Source organism: Ambystoma mexicanum, chromosome 2p (genome assembly GCF_040938575.1).
Source record: "Ambystoma mexicanum isolate Mex_15411 chromosome 2p, UKY_AmexF1_1, whole genome shotgun sequence".
Lineage (NCBI taxonomy): Eukaryota > Metazoa > Chordata > Amphibia > Caudata > Ambystomatidae > Ambystoma > Ambystoma mexicanum.
Window position 1 is genome coordinate 1,131,758,714 of NC_090923.1, and position 14,607 is coordinate 1,131,773,320.

At 46.2% G+C, this 14,607-nt stretch overlaps 1 protein-coding gene across 1 annotated transcript in view; it reads right to left on the reverse strand.

Annotated features, from left to right (window-relative positions):
- The window catches only part of LOC138567860 (uncharacterized), a 330,507-nt gene that overhangs the window by 31,817 nt on the left and 284,083 nt on the right, over positions 1-14,607 (reverse strand). Inside the window, exons 9-10 of the mRNA XM_069646349.1 lie at positions 9,239-9,342; positions 2,383-2,458 (exon numbers count right to left, since the gene is read on the reverse strand). Of these exons, the coding sequence (XP_069502450.1) occupies positions 2,383-2,458; positions 9,239-9,342 (180 nt within the window). The remainder of the gene's footprint in view (positions 1-2,382; positions 2,459-9,238; positions 9,343-14,607) is intronic.

Sequence of the window (14,607 nt, forward strand, 5' to 3'; positions counted from 1 at the left end):
ATGGGAGGCAATATCCTTACTGAATGACCTGCAAGGCCCAAGCATCGGACATGATCCTTGACCATTCCGAGTTGAACAGGGAAAGCCTCCCTCCCACCGACATAGAGTGACAGATCCCGTCACTGAGGATTTGCACTCAGGGACATGGAGGGAATCGTGGCAGTGGCCACACTTCATCTCTGGGCATCCCTACCTCTGCCTCTCAGGAAGCGTATGCCATGCAGCTTTCCTGGTGCGACCTGGCCATGGTTTCACACGGCATAGACAGGGAAGGGACGAAAACCCCTACCTCTGGCAGACTGCACAGAGGGCTGCTGCATAGCTATCCCCAAAGATTTTGCCATGGCTTAACCTTCTAGAGTGTGTCATTCGTGTTGACTCCAAACCGGAGGCCTCCCTACTATTGTAATTGGTTGTTCATAATGCGCTTAATACTCAGAGGTCTCTAAGCGCGGATCCGGGGATCGAAGCTATGCTGCTCGGCATCGTCTTGCTTCCAAGGCAATCGCGTTGCTCCTGAGCTGTCCTCCCGATGCGGGCTGGAATCCAGCTCGCATCTCACCCTCGGGGATGTACTCGGCATCCTGCACTAGTGTAAACCATAGGCCGAAGGAGAATTTTGCCAGAGCGTAAGTAGCATTCACTGCACGTTGGGCAAGACTGCCCGACGCCAACACCTTCATGGCCCAGGCATCAAGTTTCTTGCTCTCCCTGTCCAGAGTGAGGGAATGGAAAGTGGAGTTCTTCTGGTTGGCCGTCCCAACCTGAACAACCAGCCTTTCTGGGGAGACATGGGAGGATAAAAACACCAGATCTGACACAGCAGACCAGTGTTTCCTTGCCAGTTTGGTGTCAGTTCATTGCCATGGCAGTAGCAGGCTTTTCCAATACTTCCAGCGCAGGTGCCTCCACTGCCACATTGAAGGGCCTCAGCATTTCCTTCTTAGGGGCATCATCCCAAATATCACAATGTTTGTATTGGATTTTGGTTCTGAATGGAGCAGAAAGACCAAGGTATCAGCTACTGTGGTCATCATCTGCTTAAAAGCAGCTTGGGGCTTGCCTTGAGTGGCAGTTGTCAGTATGTCCATCTCCGGTGGTGTGTGAGGCCACTGGTGACCTGTAGGTCCTCAGCCAGCCCAATCACATCTTCACCCTCCCCATGGGACTCTTTGGGGAAATCTCTCTCCTTTCTAGATGCCATTGTATCCAAACCAAAAGGAATCTGGTCACCTTCTTTGTCATAGATCGAATACATCTTTGACATGAAGGTGTCACTTTGGAGAGGAACATACTCCTGAGGAGCTGCAGCATTCAGGGATTCCGAGCCTTGGCTCCTCTTCTTAGAGAAGAATGATGGTTAGAGGAACCACATGCGGAGCGGGAGCTCTTCCGATATTTCTTCTTCTTGTCATTCTTTTCCTCCTCTTTGCGTGGGCATGTCGATCTTTGGAATGGCACCCCACGTTGCACAACTGCTAATGGGACCACGGATCCAGACTTCTCACCTTGTGCACGAAAGTGAAGAGCTTTGCCGCCCTTTCCCAGAGGGCCTTCAGATGCATAGACTGGCACTACCCAGAATCCTGGGTGTCGTAACCCGTGCTCAAGCAGTGCAGATCTGAAACCGATATCTGCCGCTGCAATCCACACACGGCTTGAATCCTGAGGCCTTTGACAGAGTCAGCCTGGCGCACAGAAAAGTTCAACTTAGCGAACATGTTCCGATCAACGAACAGAGTGTGCAGAAAAAAGGAAATGAGGTCACGGGGCGCTGTGCCGTTTTATATACTGGCCCCGACATCATGTCCATTTTGGGGTTCGTAGAGGCGTCAGGCAGGGCTGACACAGAGCCGCACTGCGCCCCCCGTTGGCGGAAAGGTTTCTGAAAAACAGCTGCACTGGGTTAGGTATGTCATAGATGAGGAACCTGTGGGAGGAAGGAATACGTTAGAAATCACCTTTACTCCTTCATTTTGCATTTTGTAGTGCAAATTATGTAATTGCTGCCTGTCACTTTGGCATGTCTGACAGGATTTACCAGGGATTCCTATAGAATGTGGCTGCGTTCAAAAGGTGTAAAAAGTAGGCGTATTCCAAAGGAATCCAATCCATTACCGCTGTCATCAAAGTCAGATGCTGGCGGTCCTTTGGGGTTTTGATTGGCAGAACTGATGGGAGTGTCAGAGGTTGTAAATTTGCTCTGTGACTCAGCACCGCTATGCTAATTAATGAAAATATGGCAGAAAGTAAAAATCAGGTGTAAACATTTTACCATAATGAAAATGACTTCCAAAATAAATGAAAATCTTTCAGTAGTCCATGTGACAATGATTCACGAGAGGGAAACCCCCAGCCCCCATAATCCTCCTTTTCCCTCACCTGTGTAATGGTAATCAGCCAGTGGGTGAGATTTTGGCCACTTTGGGTCCTTCAGCAGTAGCCGTTCCAGGGCAGCCTAGAAGAAGACAGATTAAGAGTGATTTTTTGTGATCCATGGTCTGTCACCGTTTGTTCATCATATGCATCTGCTATTTCCTGGAACTGCATCTCTTTGATTCTCTATCCGCCTCCATGGCTGCACCATTAATCTCTCATCAACATACTTGCCCAACTTAAATCCTCTTTTCGTAACACCAATACATTCAGTATACTCCCATGTGTCAACAGCACCTCTCTGCCTTCGCTCTCGAACACAGCCCTGGCATCTCTCCTTGTGCTGTAATCGTCCTTCCCTCAACAAGTTCTTCAGGAGATCTTTTGGAGCAATTTTGTTCCACTCACATTTCTGTGAAAATGCCATTTAGAGTTGTCTTCAATGTAGTGTAATGCTGTGAGTGCAGCGTCGGCGCGACCGTGGACGGAGGCAGACTAATGAATATGACCTTAAAGGGGATGAATGATTGGAAAAGGGTCAAATTGGAAGTAACACACTCAGCACTCTTGAAAGGTTAATGTTGCAGCACATGGGAAAATGGCAGAGTGAGAAGGCACCCTCTTGCTGACATCTGCTCTGGAACGACTAGAAGCCAGGTCTGGAAGCCCCAATCGGGTAAGGATGCTGTATTAGGTGTATGGACTACTTTTCCCACTGGCCGATAACTTTAAGAGGCAAGGAGCAGCAAAGGTGGGTTGTCACAGAAGAGAATGTCTGACACCGCGATGCTAGGATTTAAAAGGGACTGCAGTGTTGGGAGAGGGTGTCAGGCAAAGAGAACTGCGGCCTCCCTTATGAGCTGGAGATCTGTGGTTGCACTGATGTACACCAGTAGTTTTGGAGGATAGCCAAACTCAAGCAAGACCTGTACCCTAGGTAGCAACCCGCTCCCTAGAGGCCTGGCAACCTCTGGCTCAAAGAAGCAGGCAGTTATGACCACATGGAGGACCACCTAGATAACTTATAGGGCCTAGAGACACAGGGATCTGAAGTGGGATCAATGACCTCGGGGGAGCTTTGGGGCCTTTGCAGTGGTAGAACTTTAGTCTGGGTTTAAAACTCTGAAAATAAGCTTTATCTGGAGTTGAGAATGGTTTGAGATCTCTTCCAGAATTGCAAAGAGCATGCAGGATTTCTACCTGGGCCATAGGAGCAAAGCCTAATTCCCAGAGCAATGAAAGATGGTGCAGTCCACTCAACTCCTGGCTCGGGTTGGATGAGTTTAGAAAACATGGGGTTGGCCCTGGCATAGACTCTGGTGCCTGGAATCATAGAAGTGGAAATGCAGCCCTGGTTCTGAACCACAAATATCTTGGTGAAGAGAAGGTACACTTTTGGTCAGGTGCATGTGAACTCCTAAGACTCAGCTGATCTTAATCTAATCAGATCTTAGCAGCTTCAACGTCCACTTGGTAGGTATTCATGAAGCTGAAGCAGCACAAGAATGATAGGGGGTTTGGGAAGGTAAGCCTTTTCACAATTAAACAATAAATAGAATGTGATAAGACTAACGGACAGACCATAAGTATCAGGTCATGATCTGCTATGGAGCACCAGCCAAGGGAAATGTGGTACACTGACAAAGCAAACATTTGAGACTGCCCTAATCTCGCTCAAAAAAGACTTCAAATAGTTAAGTGCGCAGTCAGGATTTCGACATCAGATCTCACGTGGAAGATGAATGAATTAGAAACGGAGTGAATAAAACAAAGAACAACATCATGGAAACAAAATGCAAGAAATTGCAGATGAAATAGCATAACTCTGATAATACTCTCAGCATTTGCAATCTAAATGTGAGGACCTGGAAATCTGGGCGTGCAGTGAAAACAGATGAAGGAAATCACCGAAGGTGGGATCGAATGGGAGAACATAGAGGAATGCGTGCTGAACATCTCTAAATTGATACTCCAGCAAACATCATCAAAATAGAAAGGATGCATGGCGTGGAAAATGGGATTTGAGAACCACAGGGGAAGCCACAAGATATCTTCTTCAAATTACACAAATTCTGGATGAAGGAGGCAATAATTACTGTAGCCTGGAAAAACAGAGGAATCAATTATCTGGATGGCACAATCCTCTTTTACCAGGATATATCTCAAGTAATTCTGAAAAGGTGGATGGGATTGAACCTGCTGGGGGAAGAGTTCATAGAACACAAGACTGTGGCATAAAAAGAAATCTAGCTCCAATTTTCATTTCCCCCCGAACTTCAAACATCTCATTCATTAGCTATCATAGAGGACAACCCATATATTAACTGTTTTCCATTTCTTGTCATACTTCATCTCTGTGTGTTATTTTTCCTACCCATAATACATTCTTGCTTGTCCACTTCTTGAGCCATCAACTTTTTCGTAGTAAAGACTTTGCTTCTTGTTTTGCCAAAAAAACAATATTAGTTTGTCTATCCTTCAAGTAGTCAAGTCCACAGGTTCATCTACTTCCAGTATTTGCTGCTATTCGTTTTCTCTGATATCAGAATCAACCATTGCTTCCCTTAATGCCTGAGCTAATCCCGTGGCAGCCTCCATCGCCCGCTACTCTAGTTAAGTCTACATTTTCTCTTCTTATACCTTGTTTAGGGGTTTAATTTAACATTTTCCTTCAGTCAGATTGCTTTTCTGCTAATTACAAACACGCTCTGGCCATGCTATTATTTAAAAAATCTGATCTAGATGAACTGAATCCTTCAAATGATCATTCACTATCCTTGCTACTTTACCTATCCAAACTCATAACAGAGTTGTGCCCCTTCAGATGTCTACATAGCTTCATCATCATAATCTATTGTCCTCCTCCTTCAATCAGACCTTCAGTCAGATCATTCTACTTTCATTTTCATAATTTAATGAAAACAAGTTTTATTATTTTCATCGTTTTCAACAAACCACATACACAAAAGGTCAATCAGTACAACCCATAAAGAATTCCCTTTTCCAATCCCCATGCAACCTCGATATTGAACCCACCCCCACCCATTGCCCAGTACCCCCTGCCCCTATAGTCCAAGTGCCGGTCCACCACAGACCAATGTTCCTCCCACCCCTCCCATTGGGTCTTCCTCAAACCACAGTTTAACCCACCTCCATCCTTCAAGCCCATACTTTTTCCAACTTTTGGGGACACCCCCTATCCCTGTTGTGAGAAACCTGAAGGTGTCTCCCTAACTAGTTCCTGGGGATCTGTCTTCCAGGTGGCCAGGACATGGCCATCGCTACTGGATCCAGTTCCTGGGGGTGGACCAGTGAGGGAGGATCACTTGGATGGGGGGTCCTTGGGGAGTGGGAGTATCCCCCTTCTTTCAACACCTTTTCCCCATCCTACCATGAAGGATATTCCAAAACACTGCCCCCACACCCTTGTTCCCACTCAAACACTTTCACACAACACAAAAGACAACGGACTAACACCAGATCCGTGTACCTGACATGTCCCAATACAAGGGTCAGGCAAAGTCAGGCAATTAACCAGATCACTCAAATCTGATGTCCCTTTCCCTTCCCCACAGGGATAAAAGGTGGAGCACGAGAGCACAGGACGAGCAAGACAGACTGCACAATGTGAAAGCTAATACGGCAGTTCAAGAGGAGGCAAAAGACGGCGAATACCGAGAGGGTGACAAAGGGAGAAGTAACCTTGTCCTTTCCTATCAAGGCCCATGAAACCTCTGCAGACGGAAGCATAAGACAACGAACAAAGGCCAGCGTGTGTTGCAGCAGATGTCTATGGTACATGAGACCCTCCTCTGCTGATCACCAAGCCGGGGAGAGACGCTGGTCTCTGTGGTACCAACCTTGACTCAAAGAAGAAGAAAGCCAAGCACAGTCAGTGAGTCAAACTTTGGAAAGCTTAAAGGAACTTTTGAGAAAGTGAGAGGAAACCCTCCAACAGAGGCGTCCGGCACCATGTGGGTGCTGGCGCAGAAAACTCTGGGCGATTACCCGAAGGTAGAGACTACCATAACCGGAAGGCCTTGGGAAGAGGCGAAGATAGGTCAAAGTGGTCATACAGCGGCCTTGTGAAATCCTCTGTAACGTCGAAAGTCTTTGACCGACAGATGATTGTGAAGAAGGGAAATTAATCCTGCATGGCGAAATCAGTAATGAACTGTGTTTTCCTTAAGTTGCCAAGAGGGATCCCGGTGGAGGGATGCTAACGAGAAGGGGCGAAGTCTAAAGTCCCCTAGTGAACTGTTTGGTAAAAGTTTGCGAGAGCGAACCCGGCAGAGGGAAGCCGACAACCAAGGGCAAAGCCCGATGAACTGTTTAGAAAGACATTAAAACCCTTGAATGCAAGAAAAGCCATAGTGAAACTGAAGGAGGGAGGCGAACATCAAAAAGGGGTCTGAGCCCGAAGGAGGGAGATCCGGGGTGGAAAGTTATCACCCAAAGTGCATTGAAAAGGGACTGTTTAATCGATTGGTTGAACACGATTTGGTGAAGGGTCTACTCTCGGAAGAGGGGTGCCCAGGGGTGAAGCCGTCACCCAAGGTAAATGTGGAACAGAACTTTGTGTTTGTTTGTTGAATGCATCCGGCCCTCGAAGGCAAGAGACTTTTATTGAAAGGAGACTTAACCGTCGATGAACCTGCACCCAAATTATAAAATGTCCTACCTTTGGATTTACCTTCCTGCACAACACTATCATAATTTCATCACGTTTAAAAGAACACCTTTTGAAAGTTGCCTTTTCTCCTACCTAATGTTGATTTGTCATCTTGATTGTTGCCACATACTTTTATGTTGTTTCTCAATTTCATTATACCCTTATTGCTTCTGTTGGATAGCGCTTGGGATAAAAGTGTTATATAAATAAACATGAAATAAAATAAATACATACAATAAAGGTGAAAAACAGATAGTCGTTCCATTTTATCTTGTGTTCAGAAAACATTGTTTTGACATGCCGCAGACATGGGCAATGGAAGCTGCAATGGCAGAAAGATGTTGGAAAACAACAAGTCGAAGATCAGCAGACACAGAAAAGAAAGAGAAGCAGAAGTTGGCTGATGGGGGGGATAACAGTCCTTCAAATCATGTGTATTTATTAAGTAATGTTATTGGGGGCATATCAATGCTATGAGGGAAGTAAACATAGCAAGTAGGATATTGAGAGTTTATTAATTGAAACGTATACGTAGATTGATATGGTTAAAATACTCATTTACAATTCATATACGATTCAGGTATGATTCAAGTCCTGAGGAAGGGCTGTGGGCCAAGTGAAGGCTAAACATTTGGTGTGTTTCCTGCTGAAACGTACCAAAAATGGAAGCGGAAATAGGTATGAGCTTTGGATGTGGGTGTGTAGGGAGGGAGTTTTCGCTCATTACAAGTTGTCCGGTGTGAAATTAGCTTGCCAGCATTACCGTATACCAGCACATTTCCGCACTGGCCAAATACAAGTTTGCCGGTCGGGTGGAGGAATTACCTCCAGATAAAAGCTAAGAACTGGAGGTAGTGCCGGTAAAACCGGCAACCCCTTCCCCCCACCCCCGGAGTCTAATGGGACTCCATGGAATGGGGATTTAACACGTTTCACCGGCACTGATAATCCGGTAGTAACGGTATTAACGTTTGGCATTATCCTGGTGGAATTACCACCAGGATACCAGCAGACCCGTAATGAGGGCCAGTTAGGGAGAAGGTCCTAAGGGAATGGCGATCACTGTGAGATCTATTTTCTTTTTTTCTTTTACTATTACACATTATATAGATGCTCATTTTAGTCTGCACTGACATCTAGAAAATAATGATTCCATAACTGATGAAATTTTGCAATTCAATTTTGCATTTAATAAATCCTTGACACAGCGTAAAAAGAAAGCATAATTCCTGTGAACTATTTGGCTACCTCAGGCGCATTCGACTCGAAACAAAACCTGCCTGCAGTTAACCATCTAATGCGTGCATTATTTGAGCCAATGGATGAATTTCTGAAAGCTCATGACTGGGTTGAATCTCAGCTGCTATGGCTCAACAGGCAAACACCCTGTACTAAAGATCAAAGAAGCGGGGCTAACAGATTCCTGGTTTGGGTGTTAAACACCGACAGCTGCATGAAGGACTTCTTAATCCCCATTCGTGTGGCAATTTGTGGAGGGAAAGTAGGATCTGGGAGTGGTGCTCAAAGGGGAATGGGTGTCGGTGTGTCATGTACTCTGTCCGCAGATGGACCAGTATGGCTCTCGCTGGATGGACCGCCATTTAAGGCGGGCCCGTGAAGTGGCTGAAAGCCCTTTCCTTGCCGTGAGTTCGCACATTGCTCGTCCGACTCTTCTCTGGACATTCATATCAGTCTCTGAAGACTACCCACTAGCCAAATCTGAGGGCACCAAGGATGCTGCATCCAGGCTGCCAGCAACAGAGCAGAGTGCCTCTGACCAGCATTTCAAAACGTCCACCACCTGCAAATATATTGTAGAGTCCACCTTTTAAGGCACACTTGCCAACTCCTCCAATGTATCTCCTTTGTGTTTTAACTAGTCCCCCTGACTGTCAGCCCACACAAGCTGGCCTCCCGTACTGATCTGAAATTGAATGCTTATGTTTTTTGGTTAGAGGAAGGCTTTCTCTGTTTATTCTTTTCCTTGATTTCTAGTCACAGGAACAGGAAGTCAATAGTGTCTGAGGTGGGCTGTGGCTAATCAGCGATGCCACATCATCTAGATCCCAGGGCCTTGATTGGATTTTCTTCTAGGAAGCCTGTCCTTTTTGTCCTCTTCATCCCTCCCTATCAGCATGGCAGGCACGTATCCCTCCCCCATCTCAGCCTAGAAGGGTTCCAGAGGCTTACCATGACATCTCCGCCGGCCTCGGAGAGATGGTGCAGAGCCAGCTCCTGGTTGCTGCCACCTCCTGGAAAGGCGCTCGAGCATGCCACGTTCAGCAGGGTGTCCACTGGAAAGAAGCAACAAGCCTTAGGTGAAACCAGCTTGATTTCAGAGAAGACTCCAGCAAAGCACATAAAGACATCATGATAGCAACTCATGCAAAATGCATAACTCATAGTCCTGTATTCTAAACAAAGTGCACCTGATCTTAATTCTACTATTATTAGCATTTATCAAAAACCCCAAATTCACTGTAACAAAATGCCTTAAGAAATTGCAATCGATTGTCTCTCCTTTTAACGTCATTACAGCTAAAACTATGAATTACTCTATCGTCATACAAGAATAATTCCATTGAATTTTTTCCATCGAAGTTAAGTAGCATCGAAATTTTCCCAACAAAGAAATGTGCATTGAATGCATTCTTTTTTTTTTTGGAGGGTCCCCTCCCCATGCCCCCGTTTTTAACCCTTAAAAAGACACCCCAAACAAAATTAACCCTTTACCCCACAGAAATATGCAAAAATATGCATTTGATATACATTTTTTCATTGGAAAGAATTCGATGGAAAAACCCTTGATGGAACATTTTTCGATGGAAAGTCTGCATACCTTTCACAAGCGCACTCATCTAGCAGCCGCTCTTATTAGATGTAGGTCATAATAGGTTCGCACACTTGGTGTGAATCAGAGTGCTAATGGTTTCTCACCATACATGTTTGTAATGGCCAAGATGTTACTGTGTCTGGCACCAGTGAGAGTGGTAAAAGAGCCAGTCTGCCTTGTACGATGGGGTTGACAGCTTTGTGGGTACATCAGGAATATACTGGGTATAACGACTCCAAATGCATTAGTGTTCCAGTGGTTTCAGGGCAGAATAAAGAGAAGCATTGATGAGAAGACCTTCAGCAGACCTGTCCATAACAGTGCACAGAGTAAGTTTGTTCAAACACAACCAGGCAATTTAATTATGTTGCTTTAGTCAAACAATATAAGTTCAATATTCAGCTGAGCCACATCCTGTTACACTCTTTAACCCTTGTTTGGACACACTCCCCCTATTCTCGTATATGGTGAGAGACCAATCAACACGTCCTTTATGGCGGTGCAGAGCTCATAAAAATGCCCCAGTCAAAAAGACACCCTTTACCGGTGTCAGCGCTGCTACCATATAGGCCTTGCCGCTCTCCGTGCCACCAGAGATGATTTCTTCCATGAGAGACGGGTTGTATTTGAGACCCACATCATCCAAGGATCACTCCTGATTATATCATCAATGTGTTGAATTCATGTTTCCTCAAATAGGGCCTATAATAATTATAATAATTGTTCATTTATAACGCACTTAATACCAGGAGTGGTTTCTAAGTGCAGGATCGGGATTCGAACCTGCGTTGCGTTGTCGTTGCCCCTGAGCTATCCTTCCTCCCCAATACTGTTAGGTCGGTGTGAAAAGCTAGCTTGAGTTTATTGAATGTTCCTGCAATCATGATATGATATGGCATTTATAACGCACCTGTACACAAGTGTTTCTAAGCGCCACAAGACAAGGATGGGGAAGCAAAGGGAGGACAAAATAACGATCTTACTAGGCCTTGTGCCATTCAGATCACGCATCACATGGCCCCAAACCCCTGTGCTGTATCAACATTCAGCATAGAGCTAAAAGGCACTTTTGCAAAATGCTGCAAATTAAAATGGACATCTTCTGACCGTTCAGATAATAATAAACTATGAATGGCATGTGTGCCCTGTCCCCATAACATGTGGCTTAACCTTGCTCAAAGAAAGCGCCTGTTCTTGCATGCAGCAATAATAAGTGTGGAGCATGTCTCGCGGGGGTCTTGCTGTGCACACTGCATAGGCAAGACGGGCAATATGAGGTCTGCAGCGTTGCATCACTTATGCGAAAGGCTGCATGAGCAATGGTGGCCACACTGATCAAGGATCCAGGACACTTCTTCCAGTGCTCTCACAGGGATTCCCATCAGGGATTCATTGCAGATCCACGAGTGTTCTCACAGAGACTCCATCCATCAGGGATCCAGTACAGGGTGCGAGGGACTCCTTCGTGTAAACCCTGTCTACTCAAAGGCTGTCTTTGTATGAGAGGTCCAGGACAGGTCAACCATTGTCCTGACAGTGGCTTTCGGTCTAGTCACCATCCAGGATGGAGCCTGAGTGCCTACACCAACATGTTTATCTATCTGGGCTACGGCCAGTCAGAGTACTGATAGAGGCGCTTTCTTTATCATAGATCTGGGATAGTACCTCCAACCTATGCACTGACAGGCCGTCCAATGTCCACACAAAGGCCCTGTGTGAGTCGGGGATGCAGAGTTTTCACCCATCGTCCACACCCTAGCTTTGTGAGTGTCGGAGATCGGGAATGTCCACCTAGGGCCCGCGAAAGCTCTGCATGTGTTAGGCATCCCGACGGATCACACAAAGTCAAGTAACTAATGCTCCAATTACAACTTGACACTTGCACAGGGACATGGATGGATCCATCGTTTATATAGAATAGTGAATATGGTCGTAAGAAGTAGAGGAATGGTAAACAGAATAAAATAATAGTGAAACACCGCTCCTTACTGTTCCCACTCACTTCCATCACTGCTTTCAGTATAATCTGAATAATGCATTCAAATATGCTCAGCTTTCTGTAGGATACCTGGAATAGTGTGAATATAGGACCTATGTTGCAAGGGGACCAACCAGAACAATCCTGTGTATGCCTGGATTGGCTAGACATTTGCCTAGTACATTTTTGAGTGTTGTGCCTTTTGCTTTACCAAGACGGAGAAAGAACCCTTTTCCCACTTACTGCCGCAGGGGCCATCTCAGTGAATGTGCCATAACAGAGAAATTTAAAATCGAAGCATTAGTAAGAACAGAATACATAAGCAGGACTCTGATGCTGTGCGAAAACAATGCCTAGCACTGCAATGAGGATGGTTTCAATTGGGGTACGGGGTGCACCTTGCAGTACAAAAGGTAGCCAGGTACAAACAGATGACCCTAACAAGCACCTCATGATTAGAATAGAGCGACGCCTCCACCCCCCATGCACGATTACAACTCCACCACCAGACCCCGAGAACTACGAAGAACACTGGGTCAACCTAGCAGGAAACGGGGGTTATATATGTGACATGTACCCCAGAACAGTGCATGCAAGCTGGCTAAAGTCTAAGTTCTCTGTGCAAAGCATAGGTGCCCAAAGAAGGAACATTGCCATATTTGGAGGCTGAGAGATTGGAAAGGGAGAAAATAGAGAAGGAGGACCGGGAAAGGCTTATATGTCAGTTTGTTAATGTAGGATTAGCAAAAGGGGGGAATGTTTGGGAAGTAGGGTAATCGTCCCAGTCCCCCAAGACATTCCAGATGAAGCAGAGACCTGTGAGTGAGTGGTAGGTATCTGGGAAGCTACAGAGAGGTGAGGGAGGTGCTGATAAATGATGCCTTATGGGTAGATATTATTTGTTTAGGTATTGCTTGCGCTGTTAGTGAAACACCATATTTGGCAATAGCTGCCATTTTGAAATCGAGGCCTAATGCCGCATTGCAGCTGGGACAGTAGGCACAGACTCAGAACATAGAGATAGGTGAGTGTGTGCAGGATTGCGTTGCAGCATAAGCAGTAGTGAGAAAGACCAAACCAGCAGACAGTCATAAACCTTTCATTTTTAGGATATGGTATGATATGACATGGCATTTATAATGCACTTGTACACAAGGAGGGGGATACATGAGGAGGACAAAACAACAATTTACTAGGCCCTGTGTCATTCATATCATGTAAGAGAAGGGAAGAGGAAAGGGAAAAGTGCCAGTGGGACAGAGGGAGAAGTGCAGGTAACTCAAAAGTGCAGCCAGCGTATGTCTCAGTGCTGGTAAATAAGAAATACAGCCATCGGGTGGCTCATAAGTGCAGAGAGAAGGGACTGTAGGGTTGCAGATACAGACCGCAAGTGCTAGGGGAGCCGGGAGGCAGTGAGAGGTGCAACTGGACATGCAGGAGCCTGAGCCCAAGTTCAACGGGTAGCAATGTGGCCAGTGCATGGCACAGCAGTCGGGAATCATCAGGGGAGAGGAAGAGAGAAAGCTGAAGCAAAGAGGAAGGTCTTGAGTTGCTTGCATAACTGGAGATGGCTCTGCTCAAGTTTAAGAGAGGCAGGGAGGCTGTTCCAGAGGCAGGCCCCAGCACAGGATAGAGAGCTGCCCCCAAATCTCTGCTTGGAAAAGCGACTCAACCTGAGCGTAGAGCTCGAGAGGGGAGATGTTTTGGAAGAGAGTTAGAGGTAGTGCAGTCCCAGGCCCCAGAATGCCTTGTGGATGATGCAGAGGGTCTTGAACTTGATCCTTGCCATCACTGTGAGGCCAATGAGGAGATTTCAAAGCTGGAGAGATACGATAACTGGGTTTGAGGCCAAGGACAAGTCTTGCAGTCCTGTTCTGGATATGTTTCTGGATGTTTCATTTGTATCCCAGAAGGAATTCACCCTGCAAGGCCATAAGGGGGCTGAGAGCTCCCTGCAAGAAGTTATCCCACGAGAAGGAGGGCATGAGCCTCTGACCTTCCCCAGCTCAAACCCCAAACCCTAAGTTATAGTGAGTGCCCAGATGCCCCTGTCCCAAGACCCCAGCATTCCAGAATACCGGCCAGTCTCAGACCACCGACCGGAAAACTGTAGATCACCAATTTATCAGAAAGATCACAGCAGAATATCCTGTGCCACTGTGATTTGTGTTGCGAGGTGCCAGGGAGCGAAAGTAACACATTTAAGCCTGGGGTGGGAAGAACTGTAATGGTGCCGACGTGTCTGGGATTGAGCTGGGGTTTGCAAGTTAGTGTGACCTCAAAAGTATCCCCGCTGCCCATGTCTGCAGTACCATCTGCACATTAGGCCACAGATAGAGAATGTTATGATTTGTGCTTATAATTGGCAATTAAGAGCCTTGCGCCCGACGACGTGCAAAGAAGACCCCCACGTGGAAGAAGATAGAGAGGAGAAGCTGGGACCAATGACCTGGCATCCCATATGGAGCAGGCCGCCTTTGTATAGGGTTGTACCAACATGATAGGTGGATTTGTAGCCTATGTGATGTACGGTCAGTTGTGACGCTTTTTCCAAAGCTATCGCCCATGTTGATTTGTCTTTTTTTTAATGAGAATAAACCTTGTTCTCATTGCAAGAGGTGTGCTGAGCCTTTTTCCCTAGTGGGTTGAATTTATTCTGGTGTGAGCTTTGAGGGGCTTCTATACAAAGTGTAAGAAACACATTTGCACACAGATACTCTTTGGGGCACCCGATGCTGTGCTGCCTGG